At 50.1% G+C, this 20,898-nt stretch overlaps 1 protein-coding gene across 3 annotated transcripts in view; it reads right to left on the bottom strand.

The window, feature by feature from the left end:
• Positions 1–20,898, bottom strand: part of CTNS (cystinosin, lysosomal cystine transporter) — a 385,893-nt gene that overhangs the window by 21,376 nt on the left and 343,619 nt on the right. For all 3 annotated transcript variants that reach the window (XM_078679945.1, XM_078679944.1, XM_078679943.1), the window contains 2 exons: positions 18,331–18,501; positions 11,991–12,108 (listed from right to left, as the gene is read on the bottom strand). In XM_078679945.1, the coding sequence (XP_078536071.1) occupies positions 11,991–12,108; positions 18,331–18,501 (289 nt within the window). The remainder of the gene's footprint in view (positions 1–11,990; positions 12,109–18,330; positions 18,502–20,898) is intronic.

Genomic DNA, 20,898 nt, shown 5'->3' with positions numbered 1-20,898 from the left:
GTCTGCTCGACGTCGAGCGTCGCTTTTCCGGCGTCAAAGGGCGTTTCCTTGACTCCGGCGTCGAACGCCGCCTCCGCGACGTCGACCTCTCCTTCCTCGGCGTCGAACGCCGATCCCTCGACGTCAAGCGCCGATCCCTCGACGTCGACCTCTTTCTCCTCGACGTCGACCTCTTTCTTCTCGACGTCGACCTGTTCCTTCTCGACGTCGACCTCTCTCTCCTCGACGTCGCACGTCTCCTCGACGTCGAACGGTCCTTCCTCGACGATGAGCGTCGCCGACGTCGTCTGGATGTTCTCGACGTCGAGGATCCCCTCGACGTCGACCGGCGGTGTCGCCTCGACGGCGAGCGCCGATGTCTACGACGTCGGTAAGAAGCCCTCGACGTCGACGATGAAGACGACGTCGACGGCGGCTTCGTCAGCGGTGGCTTCGACGTCGAGTCGTCCCGATGTCTCGTCCCGGAGCCCCGGGGAGAAGGGGAGCACACCGCCGTCATCCCTCTCGACGTCGTCGTCGAGGCTATCGACGTCGACGGAGACCGGGACCGCTTGCTGGGCTTCCTGCCTCTGGGGAGCCCCCCAGAGGCCTCAGCAGAGGCAGAGGGATCCTTCCCTGACTGCCCAGACCCACCTGCAGCCTGCAGGCGCCTCTCCTCAAGGCCAGACAGCCTGATCTTCGCCCTTTCCTTCAGAGTGCGAGTTGTAAACTGCTGGCAGATGACACACTCCTCAGGGACATGATCTTCAGGGAGGCAGACGATGCAGACATCATGGGGATCACCTCTGGCCTTCTTCCTCTCACATGCTGGACACTTCACAAAGAGTCCAGGCATTTTAGAGCCCTAAAACACCTGAAGCAGCACACAGAAGAGAAGAGAAAGCCAAGAAAGTAAACTGCAACACTTTTAGTATACAAAAAGTGCCAAAACATGCAATAACCCCTTGAAACAAGGGAGAGCTCAATGCCAGGGTCCTGTAAGCAGGAGCCGGAAAAAAGAACTGAAGTCAGTGGGACCTGCTATGCATTCTGGGATACTGGGAGAAGGTTCTAGAAGGTTTCCTTAAAGGCACAGTATCCTGTTTAAGCCACATAATGGCAGCCTATGGGGCTTGTCTGTCCAGGCCTTCCTCTCTATCATTTCTGAGGGGTTTTTGCAGTAAAAGCAAGGGAAATCTGGACAGGCTTTGCTGTTTGTGGATTTTTGGTGGAATTTCTAGTTGAAGTACTGGACAGTGTAGCCTGTGGATATAGGCTGCATTATTTGTCTTTAAATTTTCTCTTAAGTGTCTTTGCAGTTCTGCAATTTTTTGACAACTTAAGAGATTATTTTTGATTGCCGGGGTCCACGCACATGGGCGGGACTATTCACTAGATTATGACTATACACAGAGATCCCCTACTACAGAAACAAGACTTTCCTGATACAGGTGAGCATGCAATTTAGGCTGATGAGGTAGGTTCTGACATTACGAATATATCGGGGGTGAGGGGCTTTCTGTCCTATTGCAGGGAATGGCTAGAATTCTACTGAGACCTTATGCTACCAATGTCCAGAAAAAAAGATCTATAGGCCCTCTTCAAGGTTTATTTGCTGAACACTGTGGTCGCGAGTCCAGGAGATGTGGACAACAATCTCACAGGAACATAGCGAGAATGGATCCTGTGGCTTGTACATATTACTATCAGAACCCCGATTTGAGGGCCCCGGGGCACGCAGGGGTTATTGGGACACGCAGGTGTTATTGGGCCCAACAGTGGGGGTTAAGGCCTTTTACTCCCAATGTCCCAAGGCCCGATCTAATATGGGTCCTAAGTAACTTGGAAAAGTACCCCTTCTGCAGTTGATTCTCAGGGTATGCATGGTCCAAGCAGTCTAAGGCTCTCTCAGGGGATGGAGGTTGTTGGGTGTGGATACAGGGAGAGTGAACACAGGCTCACATTTCAACATGCGCAGCAGCAATAAATTATTTGCCAGGCAACTACCTACATTGCAATAACAGGTATATTTTATTTTTACCGTTACCTACGTTCAACATTCACAAACAAGTACATAGTCTCCCAGGGTCCCACTCCCTTCTTGCTCTTAGCAATCATGGTTATTCCCCATTTACTACAGGCAACTTTCAGGAAGCCTCAGGAGTCAACTCTGACTCTTACGTCAACATTGTTTCAGCACTGCAGAACTAATCAGCAAGCAAGTTCTCCAGGGACCAACTTGCCTAAAATGCGTCTTACCTACAGACCTGGAGCAACAGGAGTTCCAGAGCACGCCAAGTCAACGGGCGCATGGATCGGCGGCAGCTGATTCAGGTGATTTGCTGCATGACGCCAGTACACCCCGGTGGTAGAGTTTCTAAAAAGTAGTTACGCCACCGATGTGACCGGAGGCTCTCTGCAGTTTCTACAGGCCTATCAGGAAAATTTCTGGCCCGTGCCACTGGGGCAGAGGGGAGGAATGTCACAACGCTACTGGTGGTCCTTTGCCTTGATGACGGTGTGCCGGTGCTCCCACAGTGGCCTCAATTCTACGGCAGGTGTTTGAATAAGGTTGCGCGTCTTTGCTGCTCTAATGACCCCCTCTGACATACAGGTCAACGTATCCACTCCATGCACAGACTCCAACCAGATTGGCACAGCGAAGTCCTCGGTGGCCGACCCTTCAGGTATATGGGTTTGCGGCCCACCATAGCATAAGGGTTACCACCCCATTGGCACAGCAATCCTCTCATAACAGTCTCTCCAGGCATACAAGATTACAGTCTCCTCACTGTGCATGGGCTCTGCCTCGACTGGCACAACAGCGCACACAGCTTAATTCACGGTGGCCCTCCTCTGGCATAAGAGCTTTGCCAACTTCGTCCTGCACAAGGGCAACAACCAGATCGGTACAACAGCCACTTGCTCACAACTAGCAAACTGGGTCTAGTCAACAGGTCTTCCCACTGGACCTTGTTCCCTCTAATGCTCTCTAATCTCTCACAGGACACAGTGGTCTTGGCAAGCAGGCAGATGGTAGTGCTCCAGACGCCAGAGCCGGTGGTCTTGGATTCCCGAGTTGATGTCCTCTCACCCAGCGGGAGACTAGCCTGCCTTGGCCCTTAGTCCTTGTAACAGGCAAAAATCTAGCAGAGCTTCCCTTCCTCACACAGGCCATCAGTAATGTTGGCTGATGACAATTTTTGGGGTCTCAAGCTCCCCTTTTTATAATTCATTTCCAGACACCAAATGTGATTTAGAGTCAATCATTTTTATTATGCGGGAAAGCATCTTGGTACACAGCCCAGCTGCCTACATCAACTTGCCGGCAGGGCGTACTCGCATAACAGCGGCACAGCGTCTGGGCCTACACCCCGGACGGTGACCCCGTGTAAATGAAGAAGCTCTAGAAGCAGCACCATCTGAGCTATAACCACCACTTTTATAAGGGAACAAACATGAAAAACAAAACCCCCCAGGCCTCCCACCCTCCCTTAACAACCCCCACCCATTCCCACCCCACATCTGCTTCTACCCACACCCGTCACCCTCCAGGATCCGCCAGTTCTACCAAGTAGCACTCAAACAGCAGGCGTAGCCCCCACAGGTTCCAAAGGGATGAGTTGTAAGATTTGTAGATATTTCGGGCAGGTCACTTCTCGAAGGTCTTTAGAAAGGAGTTGTAGGAACGGACCCCAGAGCTTAGCATATTCAGAGCCTTTCCCATCCATGCCCAACGAGAGCCGTTCCATGGCTAGAATGTGCCAGAGCCTTTAAATGCAATCTCGGGGGCCAGGTACGGCCGGGGAGCCCAATTGAGCCAGGAGGACCTGTCTCGCAGCCAACAAAGCTAAAGCAATCTGCCTACCCCTCAGCGAGCGCAAGGGGAAGAACTTAGGATGGGGAAGCCCCAACAGCACATGCTAAGGCATCCAGGGGAATGTAATCTGAAATGCAGCGTCCAACTCATCTAATACCATGTTCCAATACCGCCCAGCTTCGGGCAACGCCACAGCAAGTGCACCAATGTCCCTGAAAGCCCACACTCCTGCCCGCAGCAGAGGCCTGACTTCGTAACATCCCATGCCTTGACGCGCGCTGGAGTATAGTACCAATAGGCCGCCACTTTGTAGGCCGACTCGGTACCCGCAGTGTTAGAAGCCGTGTGCTGTGCATGATAATAAACGTGCTCCCACTCTTTTATCGTCAGGGGGCGCCCCAGCTCCGTTTCCCAACGGACTTGACTCGTACGCTGCTTCTGAGGATGGCGGATAATCATCGCATATAGCTCCGAGATGAGCCTCCAGTCGTCCTTCTTGCAAACCAACCATGTTTCAAACGCCGTCAAGGGCCGAGACATAAGGGCCACATTGGCTGGTTGGGTCACCCAATGCACCACCTGTGAATAGTGGAAAGAGTCAGCCCTCGGCAGCTGGAAGTATTCTGCACATAACCAGGGAAACAGAATCAGACCATCCAGGTCAAAAATAGGAACCCACCCTCTTACAGCTTTCCTCTTGCCAGCGATGGAAGACTGGGGACGTGCATCTCGGCGGAAAATCCGGGTTATCCACGATAGGGGTCATTGGGGAGGGGAAGGTAGTCCACCCCTTTCGCTGCGCCAGTTAGTCCCAGGCCTTTAGGGTCGGGGAAGTCACCGGGGAGGAATACAGACCCAATGCCCTACGCTTACGTGGCAACAACAACTCCCGCCATATGTTACAACCCGCCACTCTTTGGTCCATAAAGTTCCAATGCTTACTAGACAGTGGCCTATTCCATTCTACGATGTATCTAAGACAGGATGCTTGAAAGTACGCCGTCAATAGGGGAAAGCCTACCCCACCTGCCGCTTTCGGGGTAGTAGCTATGGACAACGCTAACCGCTGCCTTTTATTGTTCCATAAGAACCTATTGAGGAGCCCCTGTAGCTTCCACAAAGTACCCGGTGGGGGACTCAAAGGCAGCCTTCCCTGTCGCGTTCCCCTAGTGATGGGGAAAAGAGCAGATCTACAGCCATTCACACGCACTGCCGCCTTAGGGGCCGCATAGAGGCACTGGACCCATGGTAAGGAATTGTCCCCCACCCCGAACGCCCTCAGCACAGCAAACACATAGTCCCAATCTACGTGGTCAAAGGCCTTCTCCGCATCGATAGAGAGCAAGAAGGCCTGCGTCCGAGAGCGATGAACCAAATCCATGAGGTGGAGCAACCGCTTAGGGTTGTCCCCCCTTGCTGAGTTGGGATAAATCCCGCTTGATCTGGCTCCATAATTCCATCCACGCAATAGCAGATATGACCTCCTTGATGCGAATCGCCGCATCTACAGCTTCCGCCGACTCCCGAAAGAGGGGCGTAATGCCACACAACGCAAGATAATCCGCTATTCCCCCAGAAGCCGCATCCTCCTTCCTATATAAGGTCTGATAGAACTGACGAAAAGTGTCCACAATGGCGGCATCAGTGGTTTGCTCAATTGCCTTCGGGTCCCTGATGGATTGGATAGTGGATTATTTGAGCACGCGCACACAACCTGTGCGCAAGCATCCTTCCCCCTTTGTCCACACAGAGGAAGAACTTGTGCCGCAAGCGCAATAAGGCGTGCGCAGTCCTATCGAGGTCAAGTTGCTTCAGCATGCGCCTTTTCGTCTCCAACTGCCTCCATACCCTTGGTGCCCCAGTCCTCTTATGGATCGCTTCCAAGCCACTAACCTCCTTCTCCAACTCAGCGCGCTTCTCTTTGCGCAGGCGAGAATACGTTGCTGCAAGCGCTATAAATTCTCCCAGCACCACCAGTTTCAAGGCCTCCCAGATCAATACTAGGGGTGTATCCCCAACCTCATTTTCGGCAAGGTAGTGAGTAATAGGGTCACGTATCTTCGCAACCACCGAGTCCGAGTGAAGCAATGAGTGGCGGAGGCGCCAGCCAGCCGGCGGCGGCCGAGCGCCGCTGGAAGTAAGTACCACAGAGATAAGTGCATGATCTGATAAGGAACGCAGCACAATGTCTGCTGCTGACAGATGAGGCAAAAAGGAGGACATGGCCAGGAAGTAGTCTAAACTCATGTATGTCTTATGGGCTGCCAAATAGTAGGTGTAGTCATGCTCCTGGGGGTGCTGAATGCGCCATACATCATGCAAACCACCCTCTAAAAGCCACTGCTTCCCCCTCTGTGACATTGCCCCCGCTTGATGGGACATCTGCTCCGATCTGTCCACCTCCGCCTCCATTACAATATTCAGATCTCCACCCACAAGAATCAGGGCGTCCGGCGACGCCAACACCTGTGAGAGGGCCGCCTGCAAGAAGGACTCCTGCATGACATTTGGGGCATAAATGGACCCTATTGTGAATTGCATCTCCCCCCATTACGCGTGAACAGCCAAAAATCTACCTTTAATGTCTACCACCTGGGAGATAACTTTGCAATGTGCGCGCGCGCTAAACAGAATGGCCACCCCATGTTTCTTATTCTGACCCGAGGATCAAAGTTGGAGCGGGAAGCGCTTGTCTGCCATGCGCCTGACATCCTTAGAGAAGAGGCGAGTCTCCTACAATAGGCACACACCACCTTCCGCATTCTTCAGGAGGGAGAGGATAGCAGTGCGCTTCACTGGGCTATTTAGACCCCTAACATTGAGGGTCACTACCTTTAGGTCCCTAACCACCATAGCAATGAAAGGGATACTTAGCCGATGCACGTCCCATCACCAAAGCCCCCAATGTTCCACATTTTCCCATCTGATCCCTGGGTCCTCGCCCAATTCCCCCGAAAGCTGATGCGGAGCCCCCAAAACAACCCCGAACCCCAAACCCAACCCTCCCACCCCAGTCACATGAAAACCCAAAAGGCCAAAGAGCTCAACGTTCGCAAAAGAGAAGAAACAACAACACTCTGTTAAATAGGCCCCAATAGCAGGGGAACATGACACCATCATCTCACCCTCCCAGCTCCTGATACAGGACATACCACCGCCCAAGGACATAGGAGTTCTACCACACTGCATCGGAGAAACATCCGCCTCCGGCACCAGCTACAGGCCCAGCTAGTACCGTGCCGTTGGGCCTCAAGAGACCCCAGACGTGTCTGTGACCAAGGCCACAGAGGCAACCGCAGCCCTCTCTCCAGCAGACTCGCTGACAAGTCAGGCTTTGCTGCGGAAGAGGGCTTCCCGACATGTTGCCATTTTGCGGATCGCCTGCACTGCCTGTTAGGCGACCTGCCTTTCCTAGGTGTGGAAGCAGTCTGCTCCAGTCCCAAGATGTCGAAGGCCGATTCCAAGGAGCGGACCTGGACCAGCTTGCCCTTGAACTTAAAGATTAGCCGGAACGGGTGTCCCCACGAGTAGTGAATGCCCTGCTCCCTCAAGTGGTTAGTAATGGGCTTAAATTCCCTGCGCTTGACAAGAGTGGAGGCCGCCAGGTGCTGGAAAAGCGCAGTGTAGTGGTCACGGAAGTGGAGGGGATTGAGATCAAGGCCTTTCCGGAGGATCCGCTCCTTGAGCTGAAAATCATGGACACACACCAGTATGTCTAGGGGAGGGGCCCTGGCCCCACGTGGCAGGCCAACACGGTGGACACGATTCAACTGAATGTCCTGTTTGTCCTCCTCGCCAGGGATCTGGCGGAAAAGTGCTCCCACGTACTCGTGCAGATCACCACCCTCTCCTTTCCACGGCACCGCCCTAATCCGGATATTGTTCCGCCGAGATCTATTCTCCAAATCCTCGGCATGCATCTGAAGGTCCAGATTCTGCTCTGTGAGGCGAAGCACGACCTGTTGGAGTTGATGGATGTCCTCCTCCGTTCCCAGGTCATGCTCCTCAAGAGTCGACACCCGCTCCCCCACAGCATCCACATCGCGCCTCATCTCGCGCAGGTCTGATGTAAGTTGTGAGCGGATCTCTAAAATGTCCTCCTTGATGGCAGAGAACAACTCCAACATGAAGGCCTTGTTCGCCGGAGCCTCACTATCGTCAGAGCACGGGGATTTGTTAGCGAGTGGCAAGGTCGACTGCCCCGCTACTGTCTGAGGTACATCCTTCAGGGTTTGATCCTTTCGATTTCTGGCAGCTGCCATCTTGCCCCTTGAGGGGGCCCGTACCCCAATACGCAGAACTGGGTCAGAGGCGCAGCCAATGCTCAGAGGCCCAGCCAAGAGCCCACACGCTCGCCCTCAGACGCAAGCTCAGGTCCACAACAGATCTCCAAGGGGTGGCGGGGGAAAGCAGGACCACCCAGTGCCCAGGGCTTCAGTCAGTGTCCCAGAGGCCCAGCCGTCCGCCCAGGCCGCTGTAGCCGTTCGCCAGGGGGATAGAGGCAGCACAGGCCAGGCAAGGTCAATAGGCCTCCCAAATCACAAGGGCACAGTCTGTGGGTGGGCTCCCTGTACCCTGCCGTACAAATCGTCTAGGCCCCAGTCCAAAAGCAGGGGCGGGAGGCACACCGCTGCAGGGGCCTGATCAAGGGTAGGCCCCAAGCTCAACACCAGACACAGGGCTAATGCCTGCCGTCCGCCCGCATGCACAAGGGCTCCTGGGGTAAGGCAGCCACGAGACTCCCAGGCTTCACCCAGGCCCACACACCAGAGCAGTCACCCCCAGAGCCGGCCAAAACAAAGGCCCCCTCCGCCGATATGCGGGCCGATCAGTCCAGCCCCCCCGCCCCCCCAGGCTAGTCTTCACCCAGTCGTGTGTGCAATGATATAGTCTCTGGGCGCCTGGTGGGGAGGAAAAGCCGTCCGCTGACCTCCAGGCCTGCTTCGTGCCTCCAGAGCAGTAGGCCTTTTCTAGCCAACAAGGCCCCCAGGCACCAGGTCCAAGGGGCAGCCGGGATCGGGAGCAAGAGGCCGCTCACACCCCCAACACCGGGGTCCCTGCGCGAGCTCCACCCGCGTAGGCCCCGCGCCGTCCGCCGGTCCGCAGACCGAGCCTCAGTGTTCCCGGGAGCCGCCCCCTCGCTCCTCACCTCTCTCAGCATGGGCCGGTGCGTACAGGGAAGTCAGCCTCACTCGGGTCCCCGCGGCGCGGGAGCACACGCCCGCCCCGCGGGGATCTCAACCGCCGCCTCCTCGATGGGTGTCCGGACCGCTCCCGGCGCCCCAACTCCTCTCGGTCCGGCCACGGCTCCACACCTCCGCGAGCACCGCTCCAAGCTCAGCAGTGGCCACCCGTCTCCTCCGATGCTTCAGACTCAGCGCCCCACTCCGCAACGCTCGGACAGATCTGGCAACGCTTAGCCACCGAGGCGCAGTCCCTGCCAATACAGGCCACCGCTCTCTTCCTGCCATGAGGCCCGCCGGGCCCGAACTCGGCCAGGGCCTCGATGCACAAATCCGCTCAGTGCCTGCACGGATCACAAAAATAGGGGCCCCAATGGCATCAGGGCAGCTTAGGGACACAGGCCAACGCCGTTGCTAGCGCAGATGGGCACTAGCCGGGGTGATAAACAAGACGAAATGTCTGGCGGCGCCGGAGGGACAATGAAGCACGTCCTACTCCGCCGCCATCTTGGCCACACCCCCACTGAATGTGATTTAGAGTCTGACTCTTTGAAGTTTGTGTTAGGGATCTGTTCTCCTTTGAAGTATCCACTCCTCTGCCCTCTCTTCCTGTCACAGCAGGAGAGACTCTAAAGCTTACAGCCCCACAACACAGGTTATGGGCGGACCTAGAGTTTACAACTGGATGTCAGTCACAGTGATATACTTGTCAAAAAGTTAACATAGGAACTCAGTCCTTATGATTCTCTTATTGGCCACATCTCCTTCCTGAGACGTGCCCAGGCCCCTTCCTTCTGAACTTTCACTAAATTAAAGAGAACCCTTTGAATTGTAAGGGGGAAGCCTGGCTCTTCCCTCTTCAGTGTGTGCCCCACCCAGCTTGCGGGAATGCAACAACACACAAATGTGTCTGGCGGTGGGGGATTCCATTACCTCCTCTCCTCATGTTTCATAATGCAGGCCTGGGTCTCAAAAATGGAACCCAGGGTCCTCCATGCACTGTACCATGCACTGGCACACACACACAGTGCACGTGCACAGCATACACGCACAGCACATCACAGTATCCTCCAAGGACTGTACCAATCCTGGGCAAAAATACATCCAACGCATACATTTAACATGCATGCACAGCACGGTACTGCATTTTCTCAGTATTGTACCCTTCCCACGTATACATACACCCAGCGCAGAGACACCAGTTGTGCACTACGCAGAACTACACACCAAACCAGTGTAGGCCAAGGGTGAGTTAAGAACACAGTAGTGGAACTTTAAAATGAGTGAACCTGCAGGTCGCATTCCAGTAACAGGTTAAAAAGGATCTTTTCACTCCTTCTGGTCACTTCACGGTATGCTGCCCCCACGTTTGTGCTACTAAACTCCTGTGATAGCACTTTGGCAGCCCCTCTCGGTCCAACAACACAGCAATTTGTGAGAAAAGCCTCGGTCGTCGCGTACATGCAGGATCTGAATTAACCTACAGCAACAAAAATCAGCATTAAAGAGCCAGACATCATTACAGTTAGGGCACTCAGGCAAGGGCTGCGCATCCATTACCATGCAGAGAACTTTTCCGTCACAACAAGTACACTGTCCATGCCCCGCGGATACGGCAGCCTGTACCTCTGAGCTTACGTATATGTTTACCTGGAGTAAAGTTGAGCAGTCTGATATGCATTGCTGGGCTTGAGGGTCCAAAGAGTACAACATCGTTAGGTCTTAGAACAATGCTGTTTTTCAGTAAGGAGTAGGAAGAACTTGCCCATATATATGGTATATCTATGTCCAAGAGCTGATGAAATGTTGGGAAGTTAATTGTGTGTTGCTTGTTATATGCACGTTTTTATAATCTACGCTTTTAATTTTACTAACAAAAAACTGAAAATGTATACCAAATCATTTAGGAATGAGGAGTAATATAATTGTTTTGAGTCCTCACTTTCACAAACTTCACTTTGTAGTACATAAAGTAGTACTACAGGAGTACTACTCCATACAAAAAGCAATTCACAAACCAACAAGAAGACATCTCGATCTTCATCTCTCCTATGTTTTCTACGGAGAGATCATCAAACTTGTAAATTTACTTTGTAGTAGTTAAGTGTAGGAGGGACGGCAGTTGTGATTGGAAAATGGGGAATACTACTAAATAGAGGGGCTAAGGAAGGAGTAAGGGAGGGCTAGACAGGGCTAAGGAGTGGCTTAGAGAGAGAAATATATACCCACCCCAAAAAGAGTAAAGCCATTTGCTAGTCACAAACTTTAATTTTAAAGTTACTACAGCCCAATAGGACCCAGAACAGTAGTAACTATATTCCAGCTCAGACCTGGAGTAAAGTCCAGAACCACACATGATAAGCTAATGGTAGTGCAACACCCTCCCATAGAGAGTAATGGAGGTACTTCAAATAGATCCCCATAGGAAATAATGTTAAAATAAATTATTTCGACTTTTTAAAAATATACATAAATTAAATTAATACTATATAAAACTATTAGTAATTTTAACGCATAATAAATAAATGTAAACACTTTACTTTAGGTGCGTAATATTATTTCCTATGGATTACTATTTTAAGTCCCTATCTCCATTATTTTCTACAGGAGGGGTGTTGCAGGAGCAGTGGTTGGCCATGTGTAGTGCTGGACTTACTCCAGGTCTAAGCTGAAGTGCAATTACTACTGTTTTGGGTCCTTTTCGGGTGTAGTAACTCTACACTTGTAAAGTTGGCTGAGCCACCCGTTCAAGGGTGTGGAGATATGAAAGTCTACACTTTGTAGTAAATTTAAACTTTGAAATGGTAAATAACTAAAAGCAGTACATTTACTACAATGTTTGAGAGTACGTTATATGTGTAGATTTACTCACATGTAAATTTACCCTCATGAATAGGCTCCATCATGCAGCGAGATCATATTATCTGTGTTAGTTTTCTATAAGAGAATAGCAAATTGAGAGTGAACTTTGTGAAAATGAGGATCTTTTCTTCACTAATTTTGCTTACCATTGTTGTAGGACTGAAAAAACATTTGAAGAAGGCTGAAACTTCCTCCTGTGAAATCAAGCAACACATTTCCAATGCTCCACCCTTCTGTGCTTTTACGGCGAAAATTCAAATATGCCTGTAAAAACAAATACCATAATTTTTCAAAAGTTATTTTTATATATCGCTTCATGTCACTCCTTTGCCGTTTTCAACACATATAAATTTAAATTGTGACTATTACCCAAATCATTGCTCTAACTGCCTAAGTAAAGAAACTGTACATACCACTTGAATGAATCGCACAGTTATATTAGCTTTCATTTAACAAACTTTGTGACATATGTTCAGTAACCGCAAAAAACATTCACAATCAATCAATCAATCAGAAGTTTGTTAAGCTCGGCTACTCATCCATAAGGGTCTCAAGGCGCTATGGGTAGGGAGGGTGCAGGATCCATTCCATCAAGGAGGGGGGCTGTTGAAGAGCCAGGTTTTGAGCTTTCTTGCAAAGATGGGGAGCGATGTTGTCTGTCTGAGGTGAAGCGGAAGGGCATTCCAGGATTTGGCCGCAAGGAAGGAGAAGGAGCAGCCTCCTGATCTCGTCTTTCTGGTGCGGGGGACCATGGCGTAGGAGAGCTGGGCTCATCGTAGGGTCATTTGGGGTGTGTGTAATTTGAGTTGGCTGTTCAGGTATGCTGGTCCAGTGCCGTGGAGGGCCTTGTGTGCGTGGGTGAGTATCTTGAAGGTGATTCTCGCCTCGACGGGGAGCCAGTGGAGTGTGCGCAGGTGCTGGGATATGTGGCAGTGTTTTGGCAGGTTGAGGACCAGTCTTGCGGCGGCATTCTGGATGTTCTGTAGCTGCTGTGAGGTTTTTGTTTATTCCGGCGTAGAGTGCGTTGCCATAGGCAAGTCTGCTGGTGACCAGGGTGTGAGTGACGGTTTTTTATGTTCGAGGGGGATCCATTTGAAGGTCTTACGAAGGAGGCGGAGGGTATGGAAGCAGGGAGACGAGACAGAGTTGATCTGGTGTTCCATTTTGAGCTCGGAGTCCAGGATGATTCCCAGGTTACGTACGTGGTCCGTGCGTGGTCTGTGCGGGTTTCCGAGGGCGGGGGCCACCAGGTGTTGGGTTTTGGGCCCATGATGAGAACTTCTGTTTTGTTGGCGTTTAGTTGTAGTGGTAAGATTTGACAGGGTTGGCCCGAAAACTATCCGACCTGGGTCATATCATGGGTACAAAAGTGAAGTGGTCGGTGTAGTATTCAATTATAAATACAGTTTAACGGTAGACTATGCAATAATTCAAGAGATAAGGCGATTGCTTCTATTGTGAATCTGAATTTGATTCATTCAGTTATCAGTGTCAATACATTCTTTTTTTGCTCAAAATAATTTCAACATTTCTAAGAGTACATGATAGCATTCTATACAATATATTACAGTGCTCATAGGTGCAAGAAAAGGGAAAGGGATTTGAGTAGGATGGAGGTGGTTGGGTCAGTGAGGGACAGGGTAAAGGCGTTGTGATAACGACACAATTCATTGATGTATGGTAGAACCTTTTCAGCCTATTTTTGGTCAAAAGTTCCCATATTAGTACATCACACATAGGGCAATAACGGATTATTTCACAATCCTATAGTGTATGTAGATATGTAGAAGGTTGTCAATGTTTCGACCCATAGTTACAAAGGGTTAATTGATCTTCATTCAGGGGTCTTTCTCAGGACAGGTTAAGATGTATGAGCACCTGAAAACATAAAAGTGAGTCAGTACCTAGATGGGGGTTACATAAACTACCATTATTAAGGAGGAATTAATGGGTTACCTACTTAGATTTATCGGCTCAGGGTGTCCGATCTAGGTTGACGGCCGCAGCGTAGAACCATATCTGTGGATGATGATCACCACATTAGTGAACAGTAAGAGGGGGTGATCAACTATTGTGAGAAATGGATTAAAAACTCACTTGGAAAAACAGGAAACGGTCGGAATTCAATCGTGATCCGTCATCTAATGGTGAGTGTGTGGACAAATGATCGTTATCAATCCGATCGTTGTTGGGTCCTCTACCGCTAAACAGTCGGTATCAGCGTCTAAAGAGAATCATATTAATACATGAAGTAAGGTGCCTACCGGTAGACAGAGGGGTGCATTTACACTACATGAGGTTGTTGGTTTACTGTGTGGGCATGACGTCGCAATGTAGATAAAGAGCAGAAGTTCTAGACATCGGAGCGAGAGCCTTCGTGTATTAAACAAGGCTACATTATTAAAAAACGTTGGGACACATAACATTCTAGCGTAGAGGTTTCGCTAGGCAGGGGCGTGCGTTTTGTCCCTGGACCCGACTGAAGTACAGATATCTCCATGGCTTGCCTGTATTACCAAAAAGCCTTGCCTCAGGCATCGCGTTCTGTGTACAGGCGCGATCTGATCAAGGCGCCAAATGCTATGTCCTAGTGACATTGCGTGTGAGTGCTAGATGGCTCGGATATATTTAAAACACTCGTATTTCTTTAAGCAAGGTTGAATTTCAATAAATCATCAGGATAAAAAACTGAGTGGCGTGATAGTTGCGCTAGGGCATCCGTGTATTTGATCGTGCATGCCATGTTTACCAATTCGCACTCCGATCTGTATTCCGTAAGGGAATCGGTATAGCGGGTTCAAGTGCAAGGTCAGTGGCACAGAGTTTAACAAAGAGAGGTGAGAGGGGAGCTCAGAGCATTTTTTTTCTGCAAGCGTCAGACGATCGCTCTGCTGTTCCACAGGGTGGATCAGGCCGGTTCTGTCAGCTTTTAGGATACAGGGGGGCGTGGTTCGCCTCGCGGTGTTGGCGCTAGATGCTAGCAATATGGGAACTTTTGACCGAAAATAGGCTGTAAAGGTTCTACCATACATCAATGAATTGTGTCGTTATCACAACGCCTTTACCCTGTCCCTCACTGACCCAACCACCTCCATCCTACTGAAATCCCTTTCCCTTTTCTTGCACCTATGAGCACTGTAATATATTGTATAGAATGCTATCATGTACTCTTAGAAATGTTGAAATTATTTTGAGCAAAAAAAGAATGTATTGACACTGATAACTGAATGAATTAAATTCAGATTCACAATAGAAGCAATCGCCTTTTCTCTTGAATTATTGCATAGTCTACCGTCAAACTGTATTTATAATTGAATACTACACCGACCACTTCACATTTGTACCGGCATTTAGTTGTAGGCAGCTGTTTTTCATCTATTTGGCGATGGCTTCCATGCCTTCTCGAAAGTTGTGTCTTGCAGTATTGGGTTAGTTGGATAGGGAGAGGATGAGTTGGGTGTCGTCTGCGTATGACACAATGTTCAGTCCATAGGTCCTGACGATGGGGATGAGTAGAGCCATGTAGACGTTGAAGAGTGTCGGGCTGAGGAAAGAGCCCTGGGGGACTCCGCAGGTGATAGGTGTAGGGTCCAAGAGGAAATGGGGGGGGTCTGACCTGCTTCGTTCTGCGGAGAGGATCCAGTCGAGTGCCTTGTCCTGGATTACTGCGTCGTGGAGTCTGCGTATTAGGGTGCGGTGAGAGACTGTGTCGAATGCCGCTGAGAGGTCGAGGAGGATGAGGGCTACTGTTTCACCTTTGTCGAGTAGGGTGCGGATGTCATCTGTTGAGGTGAGGGTGCAGATTCCATACTTTTCTTTCTGAAGCCGGATTGGGAGGAGTCGAGGATGTTGTGCTATTAGATGAATGTGGCGAGTTGGCTGTTGATGGCTTTCTTGATGACTTTCTCTGGGAAGGGGAGCAGGGAGAATGGTCTGTAGTTTTTGAGGTTGGTGGGGTCCGCCGAGGGTTTCTTCAGGAGGGAGTTGACCTGTTTCCAGTTGTCGGGGAACGAGGCTGTCGCCAGGGAGCGGTTGATGGTATGGCGGAGCATGGGTGCGATGATGTTGGCGGCTCTGTTAAAGATGTGGTGGGGGCAGGGGTCCGTGGGGGCTCCCGAGTGGATTGACTTCATTATCTTCAGTGTGTCTTCGGTGGTGAGGGCTGTCCAGTTGTCAATCGCTGGTTTCTGGGTGTCTGGGTGGTTCGTGAGGGTTCAGTGTGTTGGTTGTCTTCGTCGAAGTTGTCGTAGATGCTCTTGATTTTGAGGTGGAAAAAGGTGCTGAGTTTTTCGTAAATGTCTTGTGAGGGAGGGATGTCAGTAGACTCGCTGGTGGGTAGGGTGAACTCCTCGGTGATGTTGAAGAGTTCCTTGCTGTTGTGCGTGTAGGTGGAGATTCTGTCTTCAATCGCTTTTTTCCTTGTTTTTCTGATGAGTTGGTGGTGGGCGTTGGTGGCGGCCATGAAGTTTTCGTGGGCTTCTGTGGATTTAGTGTTCCTCCAGGCCTAATGAGGCGGCAGCAAGTGGGTCTGGATTCTCGAAGTTCGGTGGTAAACCATCTGGCTTTCTTGGGCGGGTATTGTTTTTCTTGAGGGGGGCTATGGTGTTGGCGCTGTCCGAGATCCATCTATGCAGAGTTTGGGCTGCGGTGTTGGGATCGTCGTTTTCCGCAATGGTAATTTTGGTCCAGTTACTTCATGGGAGGAGGTGCTGGTGTCTGTGGATGGTGGGTGTTCTGAAGGTGAAGTGGACGCAACGATGGTCAGTCCATGGGAGTTCGGTGGCGTGGCTAAAGGTGATGGAGTTTCCTGTAGTGAAAAGGGGATCGAGGGTGTGTCCTGCTGAGTGTGTGGGCTCGGTCATGATCTGGTAAAGTCCAATGTTGTGGAGGTTGTCCAGGAGGGATACGGTGTTGGGGGTTCAGTTGGGTGTTGAGGAGGAAGTTGAGGTCTCCCAGCAGAGTGTAGTTGGTGGATGCCAAGGCCTGCGGGGAGATGATGTCCATTATTGAGTTGGCGAAGAGTCCGCAGGATCCAGGGGTTCGGTAGATGAGGGTTCCTCGGAGGGTGGCGGTGGGGCTGGCCAGTATCTTGAAGTGAAGGTGTTCCATCAGGTCTGGGTGTTTGTCGGGGTGTGTGCTCAGGCAGAGCGTGGATTTGTGGATGATGCCGATTCCTCCTCCCAAGCTGGGGGGGGCCTTCCTGGAGATCTTATATCCTTGGGGGATGGCAATGGCGATGTCCGGTCCGGAAGTGGTGTTGGTCCAGGTTTTGGTGAAGAATGCTACGTCTGGGGTGGCGCTGTCAAGAAGGTTCCAGATTTCAGTGGCCTGTTTGTGGAGGGATCGGACATTAAGGAGGATGCATTGCAGGGTCTTCGGTTCGGGTGTGGTCTTGCGGCCTGGGTGTGCTGGGGTCGTGTTTCTCGCGGTGCTGGTGGTTTGTCGGCAGCGGTGACAGCTGAATGGTCCGTGGGTTTCCGCTGGTGAGGCTGGCTTGCAGATGTTGTTGGGGCCTGGGTTGAGTGCTTGGAGTGCTACTGGGTCGTAGCGTTGGCGGTGCGACGGTCCAGGGTTCTTGGCGCTGGTCACGGACGAGCGCAGACGGGCCTGCAGACGCACCAGCAGCACAGCTGCACATCGACCGTCATTAAGTAGGGGTCGGGGAGGGATGGACAGCTGGGATGCAGGAGTGGGGAGGGGAGTTGGATTGGTCGTCTGGTCATGGTGGGGGGAGGGGCATGCGGGGGCAGCAGCGGTGGGGAGAGCGGACGGGAAAGGAGGGAAAAAGGAGGAATAAAGGAAAAGGAAATAGAGTGGAAATACTCAGAAAAAGAGCAAAAATGCATAAAAGTGCAAAAAGGAGAATAAAAATGAGGGTAGAAAAACGAGTGAAAAACGGGGTGAGAGAAAGGAGATAGAGGTCCACTGGGCCACCAGGGACGAGGCACAGGTGAACCTGCGGGTGGAGGAGGGCCTCGAGCACCAAAAACTCGAGTGTGCACGGGCAGGCCTCACTTAATGGTGGAGCTGTGAGGGAGGGAGTGCAATTTCACTGACAATGAGTCACACACACAAAGAAAGAGTGATGATTTACCTAAACCGGAAACAAGCTCACTGTGGTACTCCACGAAGGAAAGACTATGCCTTGCCCAGAGGAATTCAACCACAAAAGTGCACTCCTGCAAGTGGAGTAAAGCAGTCCCTTCTTGTACGTACAGGTGACACAACACAAAGGTAGCCATAATGAAGGGAGATCAGTACATTTGGGAAAAACAAGACCAACCTAAGAAATATGAGGTCTACTGCTAGCACTCTGCAACATGGCTATGGCGTCTAATAAAACAAAAGGGTAGCTTGGTGTACTATGTAGCTTGGAAAGGATGTAACCCTGCCCCCCCTCAACTCCCCCTTCCCCTTCCCCGTTCTTTCGAGGTGGCACATAGAACCACGAGGCACATTTGGCTTACTCTGAAAACATGATTTTACCTGTGGAAAATATTTAACCAGCGTAATTCCCAGCTTAATGTAGGAGAAGAAAAATAGAAATTGGAGCCATGTGATCTTCCCAGCGACGGCCACAAACAGTGTGCAGAAGGCAAATATCCATGCCAACAGTAGGAAGCCAATCGCAACTTTCGAAACCTTCTGACTTCCTCTCTGTGAAAGAGAAAGTTTCAAATTATAGTCTACATTTGTAAACCTTCCTGGGTGTTCTATGCACAGTACAAAAATGCTCAAAGGATTGGTTAACATTTACAATGTGTAAAGAAGAACAAGGTGCACAATATGGGTTCCTGCCCTGTTTTTTTTTATCACAGACACCCTATTATCTTGAGAAAACCATTATACAATGAACACCGAGTTAACTGCAATTACCAAGGGTTGGGAGAAAGACCCGTGCTGCTGTCTGAACAAGTGAGTCAAGCACCTTCATTAAGATAGTGCAGGAGTAACATCCCTCTAAGGCCTTCTGAAATACCATCTAGCCTTACGGTAATTATGAATAACATATTTTTAAATTTACGGTTGTAGCATGGCATAAATGTGCATGGCATGCAATTTTCTTTTAAAGTAGGGACATTGTTTTTAAATTGGAACTTGGTGCTACTAAATCACCAAGAATAAACAGTTGCCACCTTCCCCACGCTCTTATTTGTGTAGAGATGGGTTATATTTGATTTTCAGTGGTTACTGCCAAAGACAGAACTGGCAGAAACTGTGGCATACCCACAAAGTATTCACTTATGTAACTGAAGTTCAACATAAGTTTATTCAATAAACGTCCCAGCCAGTCCGCCGCACGGCATCAACTGACTCATTCCCCCTTACATTCTAGAACCCACACAATGACATGTCAGCTTGTGATTCTCCAGCTTATGACATGCTGCATGCATATTCACAGAACACCACACTTCTCCCCTCTCACAAAATTAGTTAGTATGAACAATATATGCATGACCTCATTTTACAATATGTTTAAACAAATTGAAGAACAAGAAAAACATATAAAATACTGCCCGCAACCTGCCCTAGACCAGAATAGACCAGGTATAATCCTATAATTTGAAAACATAACAACAAGGAAGAGTGAACACAGTTACTATGCTCAAACACCACAATGCTATATTGACCCATCACTTCTCAAAGAAGTAATACTGTAGTAAGAGGGAGATCTCCATTCCTGAAGACTCATCCACCTACTTGTTTCACCATGACATCTTGAATTTGAACCATGCACTTTGTCTCTTTCTACACGAGGTACTGGCGCCGTAATATCATTGCTTGGCTCAACACTTTAATCCCTTTAGCACTTTGTTAAAGTTCCATATTCTTCCATCACCCGTTTTGATTGCATTTTTAAACACTTTCATCACCCTCTTCTCCTATGTAAACATTGACCATGGTGCATAACCAACTGATGCTTTTATTTTCAAGGGTGCACAACCAACTGATGCTTTTATTTTCACGTTGTCCCTAACCCAGATCACAATATTTCTTAATCTAACCCATTCATTTAAACTTTCCTTCCTTTTCAATTGTAACTACACCTCCCCTTCTCTTCCCTCACGCTGACCATCGTATTTTTATCCCTTTACCCCATGCCATCCAGTTAGGGCACAGCTTAGTACTTGGAGATCGACCATTGAACAGTTTAAACTGTGACTTTCCATGGAGGAATGAGACTACATTCAATACGCAGTGATGCAATCCTGAAAAATCTTTTTCCAGCTCCTTTAAGTGCTTTATTGTGTCTCTCAAAAGCACCATTCATTTCAGGGTGATATCCTGAACGCTTCTTTTGTACAACTCCACACTCTTCAAGCTATGTTTCTGTAAAGATGCAGTCCAAGCAAATTATAAAGTAAAGTCCTTTATTATGAGTTGAGTACAGGTACCTTCAGCTTCATCTCCAATCAGTTATCCAGCTCTATCTCCTCAGTGCTTCAATCATAACATTCCAATTTCCCTAGCAACCTATATACATTCTAAGACAGAGAACTCTACACATCTTCCCCCTCACACATTACATATCATTAAACTGTACAAGGAAATAACTGTTACACATAAGCACCGACCACGCACGCAACCTGGGGGTCATCCTCGACTCCGCCCTCTCCATGACCAAGCAAGTCAACGCCGTCTCTGCGTCCTGCTTCAACACCCTCCGAATGCTCCGCAGGATCTTCAAACGGATCCCCCCTGACACGAGAAAAAACGTCACCCGGGCCCTCGTCACCAGCAGACTCGACTACTGGAACGTCCTCTACTCAGGAACAACAACCAAGCTCCTCACATGACTACAACAAATCCAGAACGCCTCGGCACGACTGATCCTCGACGTCCCCCAACGCAGCCACATCACACCCCATCTGAGAGGCCTACACTGGCTCCCCGTCAACAAGAGGATCACCTTCAAACTCCTAATCCACACACACAAAGCGCTACACAACACCAGACCTACATACCTCAACGACCGACTCAGCTTACACACCCCCACCCGCAGCCTCCGCTCTGCCAGCCTCGCCCTCGCCTAAGTCCCTCGTATCCAGAAAA

This window comes from Lissotriton helveticus, chromosome 3_1, assembly GCF_964261635.1.
Source record: "Lissotriton helveticus chromosome 3_1, aLisHel1.1, whole genome shotgun sequence".
Taxonomy (NCBI): Eukaryota; Metazoa; Chordata; class Amphibia; order Caudata; family Salamandridae; genus Lissotriton; species Lissotriton helveticus.
This window is presented reverse-complemented; position numbering and strand designations above follow the sequence as displayed.